This window comes from Nicotiana tabacum, chromosome 4, assembly GCF_000715075.1.
Source record: "Nicotiana tabacum cultivar K326 chromosome 4, ASM71507v2, whole genome shotgun sequence".
Taxonomy (NCBI): domain Eukaryota; kingdom Viridiplantae; phylum Streptophyta; class Magnoliopsida; order Solanales; family Solanaceae; genus Nicotiana; species Nicotiana tabacum.
Window position 1 is genome coordinate 2011156 of NC_134083.1, and position 17974 is coordinate 2029129.

Genomic DNA, 17974 nt, shown 5'->3' on the forward strand with positions numbered 1-17974 from the left:
TTTCACCCCAAACCCTTCCAAATCCCGAACCAACCATCCCCGCAAGTCATAAATCATTACAAGCACTTACAGGAAGTTTTATTTTAGGGAATGGGGTTCTAAAAGTTAAAATGATCGGTTGGGTCATTACATTCTCCACCTCTTAAACAAATGTTCATCCTCGAACGGGTTTAGAATTGTACCCGGAGTGCTGAATAAGTATGGATATCTGCTCCGCACGTCTTCCTCGGCCTCCCAAGTCGCTTCCCCGACTGGTTGGCCCCTCCACTGGACTTTTACTGCAGAAATCCTCTTGGACCTCAACTGGCGAACCTGTTTATCAACAATGGCAATTGGTTCCTCTTCATAACCCAAGCTATTATCTAGCTGAACTGTGCTGAAGTCTAACACATGTGATAGGTCGGCATGATACTTTCGGAGCATAGATACATGAAAAATCGGATGAACTCCCAATAGGCTGGGAGGCAATGCAAGCTCATAAGCAACCTCCCCAACTCGTTTCAACACCTCAAATGGGCCTATAAACCTTGGGCTCAACTTGCCCTTCTTCCCGAATCTCAAAATTCCCTTCATCGGCGAAACCTTCAAGAGAACTTTTTCACCTACCATAAATGATATATCACGCGCTTTCTGATTTGCGTAACTCTTTTGTCTGGACTGTGCTGTACGGAGTCGCTCCTGAATCTACTTTACCTTTTCCAAGGCATCCCTCACCAAATCAGTACCATATAACTTAGCCTCACCTGGCTCAAACCATCCAATAGGTGAACGAGATCGCCGACCATATAAAGCCTCAAATGGAGCCATCTCGATGCTGGATTGGTAACTGTTATTATAAGCAAACTCGGCCAAAGGCAGGAAACGATCCCACTAACCTCCAAAGTCAATCACACATGCCCTGAGCATATCCTCCAAAATCTGAATTGTCCTCTCTGACTGTCCATCGGTCTGCGGATGAAAGGCTGTGCTGAGCTCTACACGAGTCCTCAACTCACTCTGTACTGCTCTCAAGAAATGTGAAGTAAACTGAGGGCTTCTATCTGATATGATGGAAATTGGCACACAGTGCAACCGAACTATCTCCTGAATATAAATATGGGCCAACCTCTCTGAAGTATACGTAGTCACAACAGGAATAAAATGTGCCGACTTGGTCTAACCTGTCAACAATCACCCAAACTGCATCAAACTTCCTCAAGGTACGCGGCAACCCAACTACAAAATCCATAGTAATTCGTTCCCATTTCCACTCTGGTATGGTCATCTGCTGAAGTAGGCCACCTGGCCTCTGGTGCTCATATTTAACTTGCTGGCAATTTAGACACCGAGCTACATACTCGAATATGTCCTTTTTCATTTGTCGCCACCAATAATGCTGCCTCAAGTCACGATACATCTTCGTAGTACCTAGATGAATAGAATATCGAGAACTGTGTGCCTCCTCCGGGATCTTTTTCCTCAGCTCATCCACATTAGGAACACACAGACGATCCTGGAGTCGTAGAACACCATCTGCACCAATAGTGACTTCCTTGGCACCACCTCGTAGTACCGTTTCATGAAGAACCACCAGGTGTGGGTCATCATACTGGCGAGCCTTGATCTGCTCAAATAGTGAAGACCGGGCCACAACACATGCAAGAACTCGGCTGGGCTCTGAAATATCCAGCCTCTCAAGTCTGTTAGCCAAGGATTGAATATCTGAGGCTAATGGCCTTTCCTCTACTGAAATGAAAGCCAAACTACCCATACTCTCCGCCTTTCTGCTCAAGGCATCTGCAACTATATTTGCTTTTCCCGGATGATACGAGATAGTAATATCATAATCTTTTAGTAACTCCAGCCATCTGCACTGCCTCAAATTTAGATCTCTCTACTTGAACAAATGCTGCAAACTGCGATGATCAGTGTAAACTTCAAAAGACACCCCATAAAGATAATGCCTCCAAATCTTAAGAGCGTGAATAATCGCAGCTAACTCCAAATCATGTACCGGATAATTCTTTTCGTGGGGCTTCAGCTGACGTGAAGAATATGCAATAACTTGCCCTTCCTGCATCAATACACAACCCAAGCCAACGCGCGAAGCGTCGCAATACACTGTATACATCCCCGAACCGGAAGGCAACACTAACACTGGTGCTGTAGTCAATGATGTCTTGAGCTTCTGAAAGCTCACCTCACAATCATCGGACCATCGGAATGGAGCACCCTTCTGGGTTAATTTGGTCAAAGGTGCTGCAATAGATGAAAAACCTTCCACGAACCGACGATAATAACCTGCCAAACCCAGAAAACTCCTGATCTCCGTCGCCGAAGTGGGACGATGCCAATTCTGAACTGCCTCAATCTTTTTGGGATCAACTTTAATACCTTCGCCCGATACGATATGTCCCAAAAATGCTACAGACTCTAGCCAAAACTCACATTTAGAGAACTTAGCATATAGCTTTTGTTCCCGCAATGTCTGAAACACTACTCTTATATGCTGCTCATGCTCCTCCTTACTACGTGAGTAGATCAAAATGTCATCAATGAAGACAATGACAAATGAGTCAATATATGGCCTGAATACCCTGTTCATCAGATCCATAAACGTTGCCGGGGTATTAGTTAAACCAAAAAATATTACCAGAAACTCATAATGACCATATCTAGTACGGAAAGCAGTCTTCGGAACATCCGAATCCCAAATCTTCAACTGATGGTACCTCGACCTCAAGTCGATCTTAGAGAATACCCTAGCACCCTGCAACTGGTCAAATAGATCATCAATACGCGGCAACGGGTACTTGTTTTTAATAGTGACTTTGTTCAATTGGCGATAATCAATACACATCCGCATTGTTCCATCCTTCTTTTTCACAAATAATATTAGTGCACCCCAAGGCGATACACTCGGTCTGACAAACCCTTTGGCTAGTAACTCTTCAAGCTGTTCTTTCAATTCTTTCAATTCTTTCGGAGCCATGCGATACGGTGGGATAAATATAGGCTGGGTATCTGAAGCCAAGTCAATATAGAAATCAATATCACGATCGGGTGGCATACCTGGAAGATCTGACGGAAATACATCGGGGAACTCCCGAACTACAGGCACTGAATTAATAGCTGGAGTCTCTGCAGTAGTATCCCGAACATAGGCTAGATAAGCCAAACAACTCTTCTCAACCATGTGTTGAGCCTTTATAAAAGAAATAACTCGATTAAATGAACTAACATGCGAACCCTTCCACTCCAGCTTAGGCAATGCTGGAATAGGCAAGGTAACAGTCTTGGCATGACAATCTAGAATAGCATGATATGGAGATAACCAGTCCATACCCAGAATAATTTCAAAATCGGTCATCTCAAGCAATAGGAGATCTGCTCTAGTTTCATAACCACAGAATGTAACAATACAGGACCGGTAGATCCGGTTCACGACAACAGAATCACCCACAGGAGTGGACACATAAACAGGAGTACTCAAGGACTCACGAGAAACACCCAGGAATGGAGCAAATAGAGATGACACATATGAATACGTAGATCCTGGATCAAATAATACTGAGACATTTTTGCCACAAACAGAAATAATACATGTAATCACGGCATTTGAGGCCTCTGCATCTGGTCTAGCCGGAAAAGCATAGAACCGAGCTGGAGCGCCAACTGTCTGGCCTCCGCCTAGCTGACCTCCACCTTTAGGACGGCCCTTACCCACCTGTCCTCCACCTCTGGGTGGTCAGACTACTAGTGGAGCAACTGGTCCGGTAAGCATAGGCTGCTGACCCTGCTGTACTGGTCTACCTCGAAGTTTGGGGTAAAACCTCCGCATGTGACTCAGATCCCCGCACTCGTAATAACTCTTCGGTGCGATGGGCTGCTGACTAAGTGTCTGGCCATGGGGACCTGAATACTCACGGAAAGAACCCTGAATAGCTGGTGGGCGATAAGAACTCTCTGGTATAGCACTGAAATAAGGTCATACTGGAGCACCTTGAGGAGGTGGTGGTGCTGGATTTGGGGGTCTGCTGGACTGTCCCCTCACGAACTGACCTCTGCCCCCGGACGGAGCACCTCTGAACTCTCCAGAGTACCTGAACCGTTTATCTCTCATAATCTGCTCTCGGCTCCGCTGACGTACACCCTCAATCCTCCAGGCTATCTCCACAACTCGCTCATAAGAAGTACCTATCTCAACCTCTCGATCCATAGTGGCCTGAATACCAGTATGTAAACCGGATACAAACCTTCGCACTCTTTCTGCCTCAGTAGGGAGTATCATTAGTGCATGGCGAGATAATTAAGAAAACCTCGCCTCATAATCAGTCACTGACATCTGACCCTGCTGGAGCTGCTCAAACTGAAACCGCAACTCTTCCTTCTGGGAGGGTGGAATATACTTGTCGAAGAAGATACGGGTGAACCTGTCCCAAGTCATGAGAGGTGAATTTGCTGGTCTGCCAAGAGCATAAGACTGCCACCATCTACGGGCTCTACCCTCTAGCTGAAAAGTAGCAAAATCAACCCCATGGGATTCCAATATCCTCATGTTGTACAGTCTATCCTTGCAACGATCAATGAAATCCTGTGGATCCTCATGTCGCTCACCTCCGAAGACAGGAGGATGTAGTCTAGTCCATCTGTCCAATAGTTTCTGAGGATTGGCGGCTACAGCTGGCCTGGGCTCAGGTGTAGCTGTTGCCACTGGCTGGACTCCGCCCACGGGTAGTGCACCCTGGTCTGATATACAGCAGCTGCCTGTCCATGAGCCTGCGCGGTAGGGGACTGTGCTCCCCCACCCGCCTGAGATGTGGCTGGGTCTGCCGAAATAAATCGGCCTGAGTCATATTGTCCATGAATCACAGCATACGACCCATGACATCCTAAAATCCCGGTGCAGATGTGAAGTCCACCGGAGCTGGCTCTACCACAGGCACCTCACCCTGCTCCTCAATAATGAGATTCTCTGCTGGATCCACTGGCGGCATAACCGGAATAGTCCTGGTATGTCCTCGCCCTCTACCACGGGCTGGAGCCCTCCCTCGGCCTCTGCCTCGGCCTCTAGCAACTGGGGGAGTAGCTCTTCCCTGATCTAGAATCTCATTAGAGCGTGTCCTCACCATCTGTGAGAGAATAAGAGAAGGATATTTAGTACTACATCAATTGCACGATCCGCAAGACTCATATAGCCTCTCGAAGATAAGTACAGACGTCTTCGTACCGATCCGCAAGACTCTATTAGGGCTGCTCATAACTTGTGAGACCTACGTGAACCTAGTGCTCTGATACCATGTTGTCACGACCCAATTTCACCTATAGGTCGTGATGGCGCCCAACACTACAGCTAGGCAAGCCAACTAATAAGTCAAACATACATTGGTTAAACTTTTATTCCAAGAAAATAATAAAATACCAATTTCTACCAATGTGTGTGCCAAGACCCGGTGTCACAAGTGCATGAGCATCTAGTAGATTATACAAAACTCCAAATACTGTCTGAAATGAAATAGACAGAATATAAATATCAGAAGAGACACTGGTAGCTGCAGAACGGCTCAGAAAGGCAGCTCACCACTATGCCTCGGGATGACGTGGGTATGTGATGATAGGTCCTCCACTAGTACCTGTCTCAGATCATGCACAAAAAGTGCAGCAAGTGTAGTATGAGTACGTAAACAACGTGTACCCAGTAAGTATCAAGCCTAATCTCGAAGTGGTAGAGACGAGATGGCCGACTTTGACACTCACTAAGGGTCAATAATAATAACTGAAATAAAATTAGGATATTTAAATCAGCATGATTTACAGAATTTACAATAATCTATTTAATCAGCAGAAATAATCAAATTTCCTTCAAATGTAACAATTCTCAATATATTAATTAAATTCCCTCAATTCAAATAATTTCCAATTTATCAATTAAACCTCATTCACAGGAGTAACAATTAATTCCTTAACAAGCAAGAATAATAATTCATTAAATTCCAAGGATTTTCCAATTTATTCATTAGCTTCATAAGCTGAAATAAATTATTAAAGTATCATGTAATTATTATTATTAAGCATGATTTTTGCCGAGGACGTATGACCCGATCCAGAGTGTCGTGTACACTGCCGAGGGATGTGCGGCGCGATCCATAGATGCATCTATCCTGCCGAGGCATTCGGCCCGCTCCACAAGAAAGGAGGACATTTTCTTATGTGCCTCCGGAAGGAGAGTATATTTAATATAAGGTAAATTCGGGAAGAGAACAATTTCTTTTAATAATTAATTAATTTAAACAAACAATCAAGCCTATGAGATTTTCATCCTTTAATATATTTATCTAACAATTCACAATATATTCATATAGATATCAATTAATATAAATAAATCAAAGAACACAATTTCCACAAGTAAGGCATGCTTTGAGTCCTAAACTACCCGGACTTTAGCATTAATAGTAGCTACGCACGGACTCTCGTCACTGCGTGCATACGTAGCCCCCCCACAATTAGCAATAATAATTTAATTTTAATCACTTATGAGGTAATTTTCCCCTCACAAGATTAGATAAGAGACTTACCTCGTCTTGCTCCAATTTAATCCACTATAAGGCCTTTTTCACGATTATCCAACTCCGTCTGGCTCGAATCTAGCCAAAATAATTCGATACAATCACTAAATATTATAGGAATCAATTCTATAAGAAAATACTACATTTTTAAGAAAAGATCCCGAAATTAGTTAAAAATTCGCCCGCAGGGCCCATATCTCAGAATCCGACGAAAGTTACGAAATCCGATAACCCATTCAATTACGAGTCCAACCATACCAGTTTCACTCAAATCCGACTCCGAATCGATACCGAAATCTCAAAATTTCGTTTCTCTGAGATTTCTAAACTTTTCCAAATTTCAATCTCAAAACACTAATTAAATTGAGAAAACAATGATATACTTGTATATGTAGACCAAATCCAAGTTAGAATCACTTACCCCAATATTTTTCCCTTGAAAATCTGCCAAAAGTCGTCTCTGCTCAAGCTCAAGTTCGTCAAAAATGGCAAATGGGACGAATGCCCTCTTTTTTATAAAACTGCCCAGCAGCCTTCGGATCTGGTCCTCGAACTGGGCCTCAATCGCGGCTTCGATCACAGGCTCGAGCCTGGACCTCGGTCACGGCCTTGCTTAGGGCATCGAACATGTGCCTTTATCAGGGCATCGAGGTTGGGCCTTTGCTCAGGGCATCGAGCTTGGGTCTCGATCTTAGCCCTCGAGCCTTACCTTCGATCATTCCCTCGAGCCTTACCTTCGATCATGCCCTCGAGCCTTGCCTTCGATCATGCCCTCGAGCCTTGCCTTCGATCAAGGCTTCGATACTAAGCCTCGTCCCTGGCTTCGACTCAGGGCTCGATCGTGGGCTCGATACCTGGGCTCGATATTTGGGCTCGATCACATCCCAGAAAGCCCAACAGAAGAGGAAAAATTGCAGCAGCTTTTTAACTCAAATTTTTGATCCGTTAACCATCCAAAATCACCCGAGGCTCTCGGGACCTCAACCAAGTATATCAACAAGTCCTAAAATATCATACGAACTTAGTCGAACCTCTAAATCACATCAAACAATGCTAAAACCATGAATCATACCCCAATTCAAGCTTAATGAAACTAAGAGTTTTCAACTTTTACATTCAAAGTCGGAACCTATCAAATCAACTCCGATTGACCTCAAATTTTACACAAAAGTCATAAATTACATAACGGAGCTATGAAAATTTTCTAAACTGGATTCCGACTCCGGTATCAAAAAGTCAACTCATCGGTCAAACTTCCAAACTTAAATTCTTGTTTTTAGCCATTTTATGCCTAATTTAACTACGGACTTCCAAATAAAATTTCGAACACGCTCCTAAGTCCAAAATCACAATACAGAGCTGTTGGAATCATCAAAATTCTATTCTGGGGTCATTTTCACAAAAATGTTGACCGAAGTCAAACTTAGCGCTTTAAGGCCAACTTAAGGAACCAAGTATTCTGGTTTCACCCCAAACACTTTCAAATCCCGAACCAACCATCTCCGCAAGTCATAAATAATTACAAGCACCTACAGGAAGTTTTATTTTAGGGAGTGGGGTTCTAAAAGTTAAAATGACCGATTGGGTCATTACAGGTGGAGACCCGGCCATTGATATATTTTTATGGTATGGCGGAGGTCGCTACATCAGTTAGTGTCGTTACAGATACGACCTTGATATAATATAAAGGAATAATTTCCTTAACTTGATTCGGTTCTCAGTATCGGAACGAGTCCTTCTATGGTGCTCCACTTATGAGTGAGCTTCGTAATTCTATAATCTACTTATGTGTTTACTCCTCTTGGGAGATTCTATGGAGATAACTATGCCTATCATTCCATCTTGGTCACTAATAAGAGCTGTGAGGATAAAGGTGACTTTATGTTACTCATTTCGGCAAGTTTTGATGTAAATTCTGAATAATTAATTGCAAATTATGAATTATATGCCCTACCAGTGTGGGATTCATTATGTGTTGTGATTTTGTTTAACGAAAATTATTTATAAGGAGCAAATGGAAAATTTCGATTGGCACGATGTGCATATTACTTGTGATTCAGAACTGAGGACAAGATCCTCGCATTTTTAAAATAAACTGATATTTTTAAATCGGGATACGAGCTGCGGTGGAAGTTATATAAGAACGAAATCCTTGTGAGGAAAAATCTTGTGTTTAAGTTCTCCCTTGTGATATCCAATTTGTACTATAGTACTAATAGGGAGTCATGCCTGTTAGGCTTATTTGAAAATACTTATATGAAATCCTCTGTGCATACTTCCCAAATTTGTGTTGTAATTATTGAGTTTTAACCTACGAGATAGGTTCCCGCCCAGGTGACGTTAAATGTGACTCATTAATTCGGGTAAATAATTTTGAGGTCTTCATGCCTCGTGTCTCATTATCAGTATTGTGAAAGTTTCAAATGAGATTTTTGTTAACATGAAGTTAATTGACAATTTTGTAAATGATTATGAATAACTATTAAGACCAGATTAACCCAGAAGGGTGCTCCGTTCAGATGGACCGAGGAATGTGAGGAGAGCTTCCAAAAGCTCAAGACAGCTTTGACTACAGCCCCAATGTTGGTATTACCTATAGGTTCAGGGTCTTATACTGTGTATTGTGAAGTGTCGCGTATTGGTCTCGGCGCAGTGTTGATGTAAGACGGTAGGGTGATTGCCTATGCATCCCGACAGTTAAAGGTACTTGAGAAGAATTATCCAGTCCATGACCTTGAGTTAGCAGCTATTGTTCATGCCTTGAAGATTTGGCGGCATTATTATTACGGTGTCCATTGTGAGGTCTACACCGATCACTGAAGTCTATAGCATCTATTTAAACAGAATTATCTTAATTTGTGGCAATAAAGGTGGTTAGAGTTACTTAAGGATTATGATATCACCATTCTCTGTCATCCTGGGAAGGCCAATGTAGTGGCCGATGCATTGAGTCGTAAGGCAGAAAGTTTGGGCAGGTTAGCATATTTACCGGTAGCAGAGAGGCCTTTAGCCTTGGATGTTCAGGCCTTGTCTAACCAGTTTGTCAGATTGAATATTTCTGAGCCGAGTCGAGTTTTGGCTTGTGTGGTTTCTCAGTCTTCTCTTTATGATCATATCAGGGAACGCAGTATGATGACCCCCATCTGCTTGTCCTTAAGGATAAAGTTCAACACGGTGATGCCAACGAAGTCACTATTGGAGATGACGATGTATTACGGATGCGGGGCAGGCTATGTGTGCCTAATGTGGATGACTTGCATGAGTTGATTCTCCAGGAGGCTCACAGTTCGCGGTACTCCATTCATCCGGGTGTTGCAAAGATGTATGAGGACTTGAGACAACACTATTGGTGGAGGCGGATAAAGAAAGACATAGTGGGGTATGTATCTCGGTGTCTAAATTGTCAACAGGTGGAATATGAGCATCAGTGACCGGGTGGATTACTTCAGAAGTTAGAGATTCCAGAATGGAAATGGGAGCGGATCACTACGAATTTCGTTGTTGGGCTCCCACGGACTCAGCGGAAGTTTGATGCAGTTTGGGTGATTATGGATAGGCTGACCAAATCAGCTTATTTCATTCCTGTGATTACTACTTACTCTTTAGAGCAGTTGCCTCGAATCTATATTCGCGAGGTTGTCAGACTTCATGACGTACTGGTATCTATCATCTCTGACCGGGGTACGTAGTTTACATCACGGTTCTAGAGGGCAGTACAGCGTGAGTTGGGTACTCGGGTAGAGTTGAGTACAACATTTCACCCTCAGACGGACGGGCAGTCCGAACGCACTATTCAGTTACTGGAGGATATGCTCCGTGCATGTGTGATAGATTTTGGGGTGCTTGGGATCAGTTCTTACTACTTTCGGAGTTTGCTTACAACAACAGTTACCAGTCAAACATTCAGATGGCTCTATATGAGGCCTTGTATGGTAGGCGGTGCCGGTCTCCAGTGGGTTGGTTCGAACCGGGCGAGGCTAAACTATTGGGTACAGACTTGGTTTAGGATGCCCTGGAAAAGGTTAAGATGATTCAGGATCGACTTCGTACAGCCCAATCTAGACAGAAGAGTTATGCGCATCGGAAGGTTCGCGATGTTGCATTCATGGTTGGTGAGCGGGTATTGCCCTGGGTTTCACCTATGAAGGGTGTGATGAGGTTCGGGAAGAGGGAAAGTTGAGCCCTAGGTATATTGGGCCTTTTGAGATTCTTGAGAGAGTTGGAGAGGTGGCTTACAGACTTGCATTACCACCTAGTCTTTCTATGGTTCATCCGGTATTCCATGTTTCTATGCTTCAGAAATATCACGGCGATCCGTCTTATGAGTTAGACTTCAGTTCGGTTCAGTTGGACAAGGATCTATCTTATGTTGAGGAACCAGTGGCTATTTTAGATAGGCAGGTTCGAAAGCTGATGTCAAAGAACATTGCTTCCCTGAAGGTTCAGTGGAGGGGTCATCCGGTCGAGGAGGCGACTTGGGAGGCCGAACATGATATACGCAGCTGTTATCCACACTTATTCACCAGCTCAGGTACTTTTTCTAACTCCGTTCGAGGACGAACGTTTGTTTTAGAGGTGGAGAATGTGATGACCTAAAATGTCATCTTTAAATTTAATGATTAATTGTGTGATCTAAGCACTATTTACAATTACTCGACTTGCATGAGCAGTCCGTAAAAAATTTTCCGGAAAGTTTTCAGGTGAAAAATGGATTAAAATGTAAATTAGAGCTTTAAAACTCAACTGAGTTGACTTTGGTTAAAATTTTGAGCAAACAAACTCGAATCAATATTTTGACAGTTCTGGTAGGTCCGTATCATGATTTGGGACTTAGGTGTATGCCCAGAATTAAATTTCAAGGTCACTAGCCCGAGATATGAAATTTTGATGAAAAATTAAAAGTTTAAGTTCAAATAGTGACCGGATGTCAAATTATGTGCAAACAACCCCAGAATAGAATTTTGATGATTCAAACAGCTCCGTATGGTAATTTTAGACTTAGGAGCATGATCGGATTTTATTTGAAAGTCCGTAGTAGAATTAGGCTTGAAATGCCAAAAGTTGAATTTTTAGAAAGTTTGACCGGGGGTTGACTTTTTGATATCGAGGTCGGAATCCGATTCTAAAAATTGAAATAGGTCTGTTATGTTATTTATGACTTGTGTGCAAAATTTGAAGTCATTCCGAATTGATTTGATGGGTTTCGGCATACGATATAAAATTTGAAAGTTCAAAGTTCATAGATTTTGATTTGAGGTGCGATTTTTCGTTTTGATGTTGTTTGATGTGGTTTGACGCCTCGACTAAGTTCGTATTATATTTTGGGACATGTTGGAATAATTGGTTAAGGTCCAGAGGGTCTCGGGTGGATTTTGGAAGGTAAACGGAATGGCTTTTGGACAAAGAGGGTTGCTGGAAATTTGCAGAAATTTCGCCAAACATTTCTGGTGCTTGGAGTCAATTTTGGAAGCTTATATCTCGCAATTCATAAGGACTCAAAAATTTTCAAAACATAAAAGTTATAGTCGTTTGATTCTAGTTTCAAGAAAGTTAAACCATTCATTATTTGGATATTTGTACAGAAAGTTATGATGGATTGAATGAAGGCTGGTAGAGCAGTTTTGCCAGAAATTCTGATGCGTGGAGCTGACTTTGGAAGCTTATATCTCGCAATTCATAAGGAATCGGAAAATTTGAAAAACACGAAAGTTGTAGTCGTTTGAATCTAATTTCCAGAAAGTTAAACCATTCATCATTTGAACATTTGTACATAACGTTATGATCGATTGAAGGAAGGCTGGTAGAGCAGTTTCTGGTGGACTTTTAGTGATAGAAAATGGACTTTTAGTGACGAAAAATGGACTTTTAGTGACGGATGGGCAGAAACTTAAGGACCAAAATTGGTCATTTCCTTCATTTCGTTTTGGATTTTTGGAGCACGGTTCTTGGGCGATATTTAGGCGATTTTCACGGGAAAATATTGGGGTAAGTGTTCCTTATCCTATATTATTTATATTTCATGATTCCATACTCATTTACATCATGAATCCGTGAATTTATGGAAGAAAAATCAAAAAATTTACAAAATCTTCCAAAGATAAAATTTTAAGATTTGGAGGTCGAGTTGTTATCGGAATTTGATAAAATTGGTATGGGTGGACTCGTAATTGAATGGTTGTCGGAGTTTGTAAGTTTCGCCGGATTCCGATATGTGAGCCCCACGGGCAAATTTTGAGCTAATTTCGTATTTTATTAAAAAAAATATAATATTTTCTTATGAAATTGATTACTATAATTTTTGTTGACTGTATCGAATTAATTATGACTAGATTACGAGTCGATCGGAGTCGGAAAAATCGAGAAAAAAGTATAATACTTGATTAAATTGGAGTAAGTCGAGGTAAGTGACTTCTCTAACCTTGTGTGGGGGAAATTTACCCAAGAATTTATATTAATGTGATTATTAAAATGTATTAAAAGTCGTGTACACGAGGTGACGAGTGTGTACACGGGCTAAATGTGAAAGATTATATTTTTAAATTGTGTAGATCATTGTTGCGCATTTATTAAATTATTTTATCTTGTTATATTTTTCATCATTGATCTGTGATATATATTTTAGATTTGTTTACCTTTTTCCTGCTAATTGTTTTACCTGTTTAATTGAAACTTGATTTCTTTTATACTGTGCATTATTTGAAGGTTGATTTTCTTTAAATTAAATATTATTAATATGAAGTATTTGACATTTTTAAATTTGATATTGAAGCAACGTATTAAAAATTTGAAATATTATTTTTCTGAATTATTTATTCTTGAATATTTTCGTAAGATTTGTTTTGGATTATTCTGGCATGAGCCGTGAGCACTTTATTATTGAAAAATATTGTTGTTGAGTTTTTGTGGAAAATTAAAATATTGAGCACTTGAGGTGCAAATTGTGATATATTGTGATATTGATACACATGCGGTGGTATAAGGTCTGGGTGTTGAAACGCATGCGGTGAGATAAGGGTGGCTTGATACGCGTGGCTAGTAGGGGTGACTACTAGAAGTCATGCGGTGTGATATGGGTGACTAAAACACGGGAAGCTATTTCGGAAAAAAAAATACTTTCTTTAAATAAATTGTGAATGCTCCCGTGGTAGTATAAGGAAATGAGATATTGTAAAATTATTTATAATTTGGGACTACGAGGCGGTACCTTGGTAGTGCCCTTTGATAATGATTTATGGCCATAGTTGTTTTCGATTAATTGTTGTGATTTTCATAAAGTTGAAGAAAATTCTGTTTTGATTCCTCGAGATATTATTTGCAATTATTTGGTGTCATTAAATGTGACATACTATTTGATTCATTTCCAATGTCATTTTATTTTACTATATTGATAAACATTTTATCATGCCATTATTATATTCCAGTAGGGCCTCACCTGACCTCGTCATTACTCTACCGAGGTTAGGCTTGGCACTTACTGGGTACCGCTGTGATGTACTCATACTACACTTCTGCACATCTTTTTGTGCAGATCCAGGTATATTTTACCAGCCTAGACGTCAGTGAGTTACCTGCACACGGAGACTTCGAGGTATATCTGCCAGCGTCCGCAGACTCTGGAGTCCCCTTCTATCATTTTATGTTACTTCCTTATATTTTATTTAGACCTTGACATATAGACACATTGAGAATAAATTCTTAGAAGCTTGTGATTTATTTCTACTAGGTTTTGGGAATTGAAATTGTTTGAATTGTAGTTTATTTACTTCAGATATTTATTATTATTCCGCATTGATAGGCTTACCTAGTCTTAGAGACTAGGTGCCATCACGACCTCCTACGGAGGGAATTTGGGGTCGTGACAAGTTGGTATTAGAGCAAGGATTTCGTCCTTTTTGAGCTTACATTAGATAATCCTATAATGACAGTGACGTCTGAAGCACGGGGTGTAACAGCATGTCCCCTTAGAAATATTTGTCCCCGAATGATAACTTTTAAAGGCTTGCGAAAATGGGACGTAACATTATTAAATCACTTTATATACTTTCAAATAGGATCTCAATTGACTTACGACGTACTTTCACGTACAAAAACATGGGGTGTAACAGCAGCGAGGTCAACCTCGTTCATCGTCGACTCCGAGACCTCAGTGTCGTCTTCGGGCAAATTCTAAAAGTCAGATCTAATCTTTTCCCTACGAGGAATTATTTCCTCAACCGTAGGGAACCCCTCATCTTCAGGGGCAACAGAAACACTGTCGCCATAAGGAGGCATGTGCACCGCCAAAGGGGTAGGGTTAAGCGCCATACTAGAATCAGAGGGTGCGTTAACCATATTCTCGAGAGGATATCTTGCGCACAGAAGAGTCGAGAACAACTAAAATCACTATAACCGAGGGAACGGATACACAGTGATGAAGCAAGAAGGAGACAAGGGTTTGATATGGAGAATAAATAAAGAGACACGGGGATTCGATAATGCAAGTATGTAAAACAAACACAAGGGATCTCGGGTCCATATGTATAAGATTTCAGGCACCAAGACCTAAAAATCAAGCCATCATTACCCAGTGTAGGTATCGAAACTGCAGAGGCACGGGAAACGACACAGGGCATCGGAAAGTCACGACACAGTGACGTATGATGTCACGACGTCACTCTGAAACAACATATCCCCAAAGTTTGCAGCTCACAAAAAGTCATGTCGCCACCTCGCCTAAAGCGCCGCTACCCATCTTGCTCGCCTTATTTCGTCAATTGCGACATACAAAGTCCGCTCATCAAGGTCGTCTGAGTTCGGCCTTAATAAGAGGAGAGACTAACTGTATAGGCCAAAATCCATCTTCGGAATATTTAGCGTAATATGGAATTAAATAAATTTATCGGTCGAGCTCGCCTAAGACGCTGCGAGGTCAATGGCTGAGGTGCCGACATGAGCCATGGTCAAGATATCGACGGTTATAGTAATCAAGATGTCACCAAGGGTCGAGATCGAGATTGACTACTGATGATAAAACTTGTAACGACTAATTTGTCAAGATAGGGTATTAAAAGGGAATATTCACTATTCCTTGCAGTTGTACTATTAGGGTTTAATAGGAAAAATGCCCGGCCCATATATATATAGAAAGATGGGACAATGATAGGGGCATGTAAAATTGATTTTGATAAGAATACTTTTGGGAAGAAGACCCTCTCCCTTGTTAAAACACAAAGATTACCTTTTTACAAATATTCTTGTTGATATATTATACGCTACCTTTCCATCAGATCCGAAGATTGTTCATGCGAATCTTGGATCTATCTGTCATTCATCATTGTCAGAAAAAATATTCTCCCACCCGTTTATTATTGGGTAAATTATTCTCTTTATTTAATTAAATATCATTTATTGACATTTATTATTAGTTATATCACCCTAAATGTTCTTGCTTTAAGAGTATTTTACATTTATTGCCATCAACCATATACGGAATTTGTCCCATCTACTACACGTTTTTGTGGATAATACCTAGAGTTATAATCCTTAGTTAGATTTAGCCTGGTACTACGTAAATTTAATAGTTTAACCGGAGATTATATTTTTGGGTCGAATAATTTTCTTCTACAATAATTAATTATAGGAGTAAATACAAGACTACGAACCATAAACTTGAAATTTCTTAATCCTTAGAAATAGAGCTTTGATTAATATTGACCAGCCATTATTACACATAAAATATCATTTGGTGCGGTTTATCGGTTTTCTTTGTACACACCTACCATCATGTATGTACATAGATATTCGACAACTTGGTAACAAATAAGAATACACTATTCATCCAAAATTGTATCTTCACAAAATGAAAGAAAAAAAAGAATAATTAGTGAAAACAATGAATAATAGCATTCACACTTTTTGTGATTAATAAGGAGTATATCTATATCATCAGCGCGTTAGATGTAAATAGATGCAGAGCACTTGTTGGAGAAAGTTCCCTTGATATTCATTGGAAGAGATAACTGCAAACGCCCAAGGAATAAAATCGAACAAAAAACATGTTAAAGTTATGAGCCGTTCATAATATCAATTTAAAATAGAGTTTAAGTAATGTACATTCTCAGAAATTGTATACATCATATTAGTTAGAAGGAAAGGGTAATTGATCTTAGGATAATCGTCCATACCGTACTATATTTTGCTGCTTTCACGCTGTACACCACTTGGTTACTGAGTTTAATATAGTTTTGGTCAATATTTATGGCGCACTCCACGGCCAACTTCAAAAATTGCATGAAGAAATACAATAAGTACTAGAAAAATCACAATTACTACAGGAATGTAACATCTATATATACAGTGATGATGCGAAAAAACTTTTGTATTATCAACTTTAAATTAAAGTCATCTAAAATATACGTAACTACATGTAACCCGTAAAAAAATGGGATTATTAGTAAATTAAAATTAAGAAGGAACTAACTCCACAAATGAAATGGTCCTTTGAAAAAGTAACAAACCTTCACCTTGGGCAAATTGACATTGAGAAGTTTCACCTGAGCTGCAACATCACCCAATATGCTTGCCAAGGTAACACTTTTTGTCGAACTCTTCTGTTGCAATGAAATGTTAGACAAAATTTGAGTAACGTTCACGCAATAAAATATTACTCGAGTCTCCAATGTTAAGTTATTGCTACAAGGAGGTTGATAAAATGCAGGAACTTGAATCATTCCGATCACTACTCCTTCATTAAACACATGAAATCGCGTCGACCTATACCTTAAGCCAACTTTGTTAGGATTTTGCGCAACCAGTGTCAGAGAGATGACCGATGAAAATAGGAGGCCGCCGGAGCCTGAGTTATTTAAAACGTCAAGCTTGTAAGATTGCACTTTTAACGTTTGGATTGAGAAAACGGGCTTTTGGGGCTTCAAGCTTAAGAAAATGATGGAAGGAATTACCACTACCACAAGGGCTATCAAGAAAATGAAGCTGAAAAGGAAAAAGCAGCATTTTTTGAAGGAAAAAGTCTGAAAATAATATTCTTGAAAACGTGAACGATTAAAAGCTGGTATAGGTGAAATATCCATGACAAGAAATGAAGCACATAATTTTTGGTATGGTTTAGTTAAATGGGGTTAGGTAATTTGTCTTAATAAATTTTGTGAAGCCTTTAGATGGAAGGAGGAATGTGATGTTTTTCTTTGTAGCAATGTCTTACTGATCCTATTCCTTTCTTGTACTAAAGTCAAACACTAAGTACTTGTTTTTTTCTTCTCTTCGTTTTTGTGTTGCTTTTTCTAGACTTTCTCAAAGTGTAACTTTACACAACTTAGTTATTTTTTTCCCCGAAAAATAGCACTGTATAGCCGCTCTCAAAATAATAGCTGAAAAATATATCATTATTGTGTATATATACATTTTATGTATGTTAGATATAAAAAATATAT

At 40.3% G+C, this 17974-nt stretch overlaps 1 protein-coding gene across 2 annotated transcripts; it reads right to left on the bottom strand.

The window, feature by feature from the left end:
• Nucleotides 1–16250: 16250 nt before the first annotated feature.
• LOC107818432 (uncharacterized) lies at nucleotides 16251–17650 on the bottom strand. 2 transcript variants are annotated; one of them, XM_016644448.2, is made up of 3 exons: nucleotides 17048–17650; nucleotides 16709–16801; nucleotides 16251–16543 (listed from the first exon to the last, which is right to left on the bottom strand). In XM_016644448.2, the coding sequence occupies exons 1-3, from the start codon at nucleotides 17612–17614 to the stop codon at nucleotides 16478–16480; spliced, it is 726 nt and encodes a 241-aa protein (XP_016499934.1). In that variant the 5' UTR covers nucleotides 17615–17650; the 3' UTR covers nucleotides 16251–16477. The 2 variants fall into 2 exon arrangements, with proteins under 2 accessions (XP_016499934.1, XP_016499933.1); XM_016644447.2 differs by having other exon boundaries at nucleotides 17042–17650.
• Between the last annotated feature and the right edge of the window lie 324 nt (nucleotides 17651–17974).

Coding starts and splice junctions, on each gene's coding strand:
- LOC107818432 (XM_016644447.2), bottom strand. CDS start 17,614: ATGGATATTTCACCTATACCAGCTTTTAATCGTTCACGTTTTCAAGAA. Junction 16,802..17,041: donor TCAATTTGCCCAAGGTGAAG/GTTTGTTACTTT, acceptor CAATTTTTGAAG/TTGGCCGTGGAGTGCGCCAT. Junction 16,544..16,708: donor AAGCAGCAAAATATAGTACG/GTATGGACGATT, acceptor GGGCGTTTGCAG/TTATCTCTTCCAATGAATAT.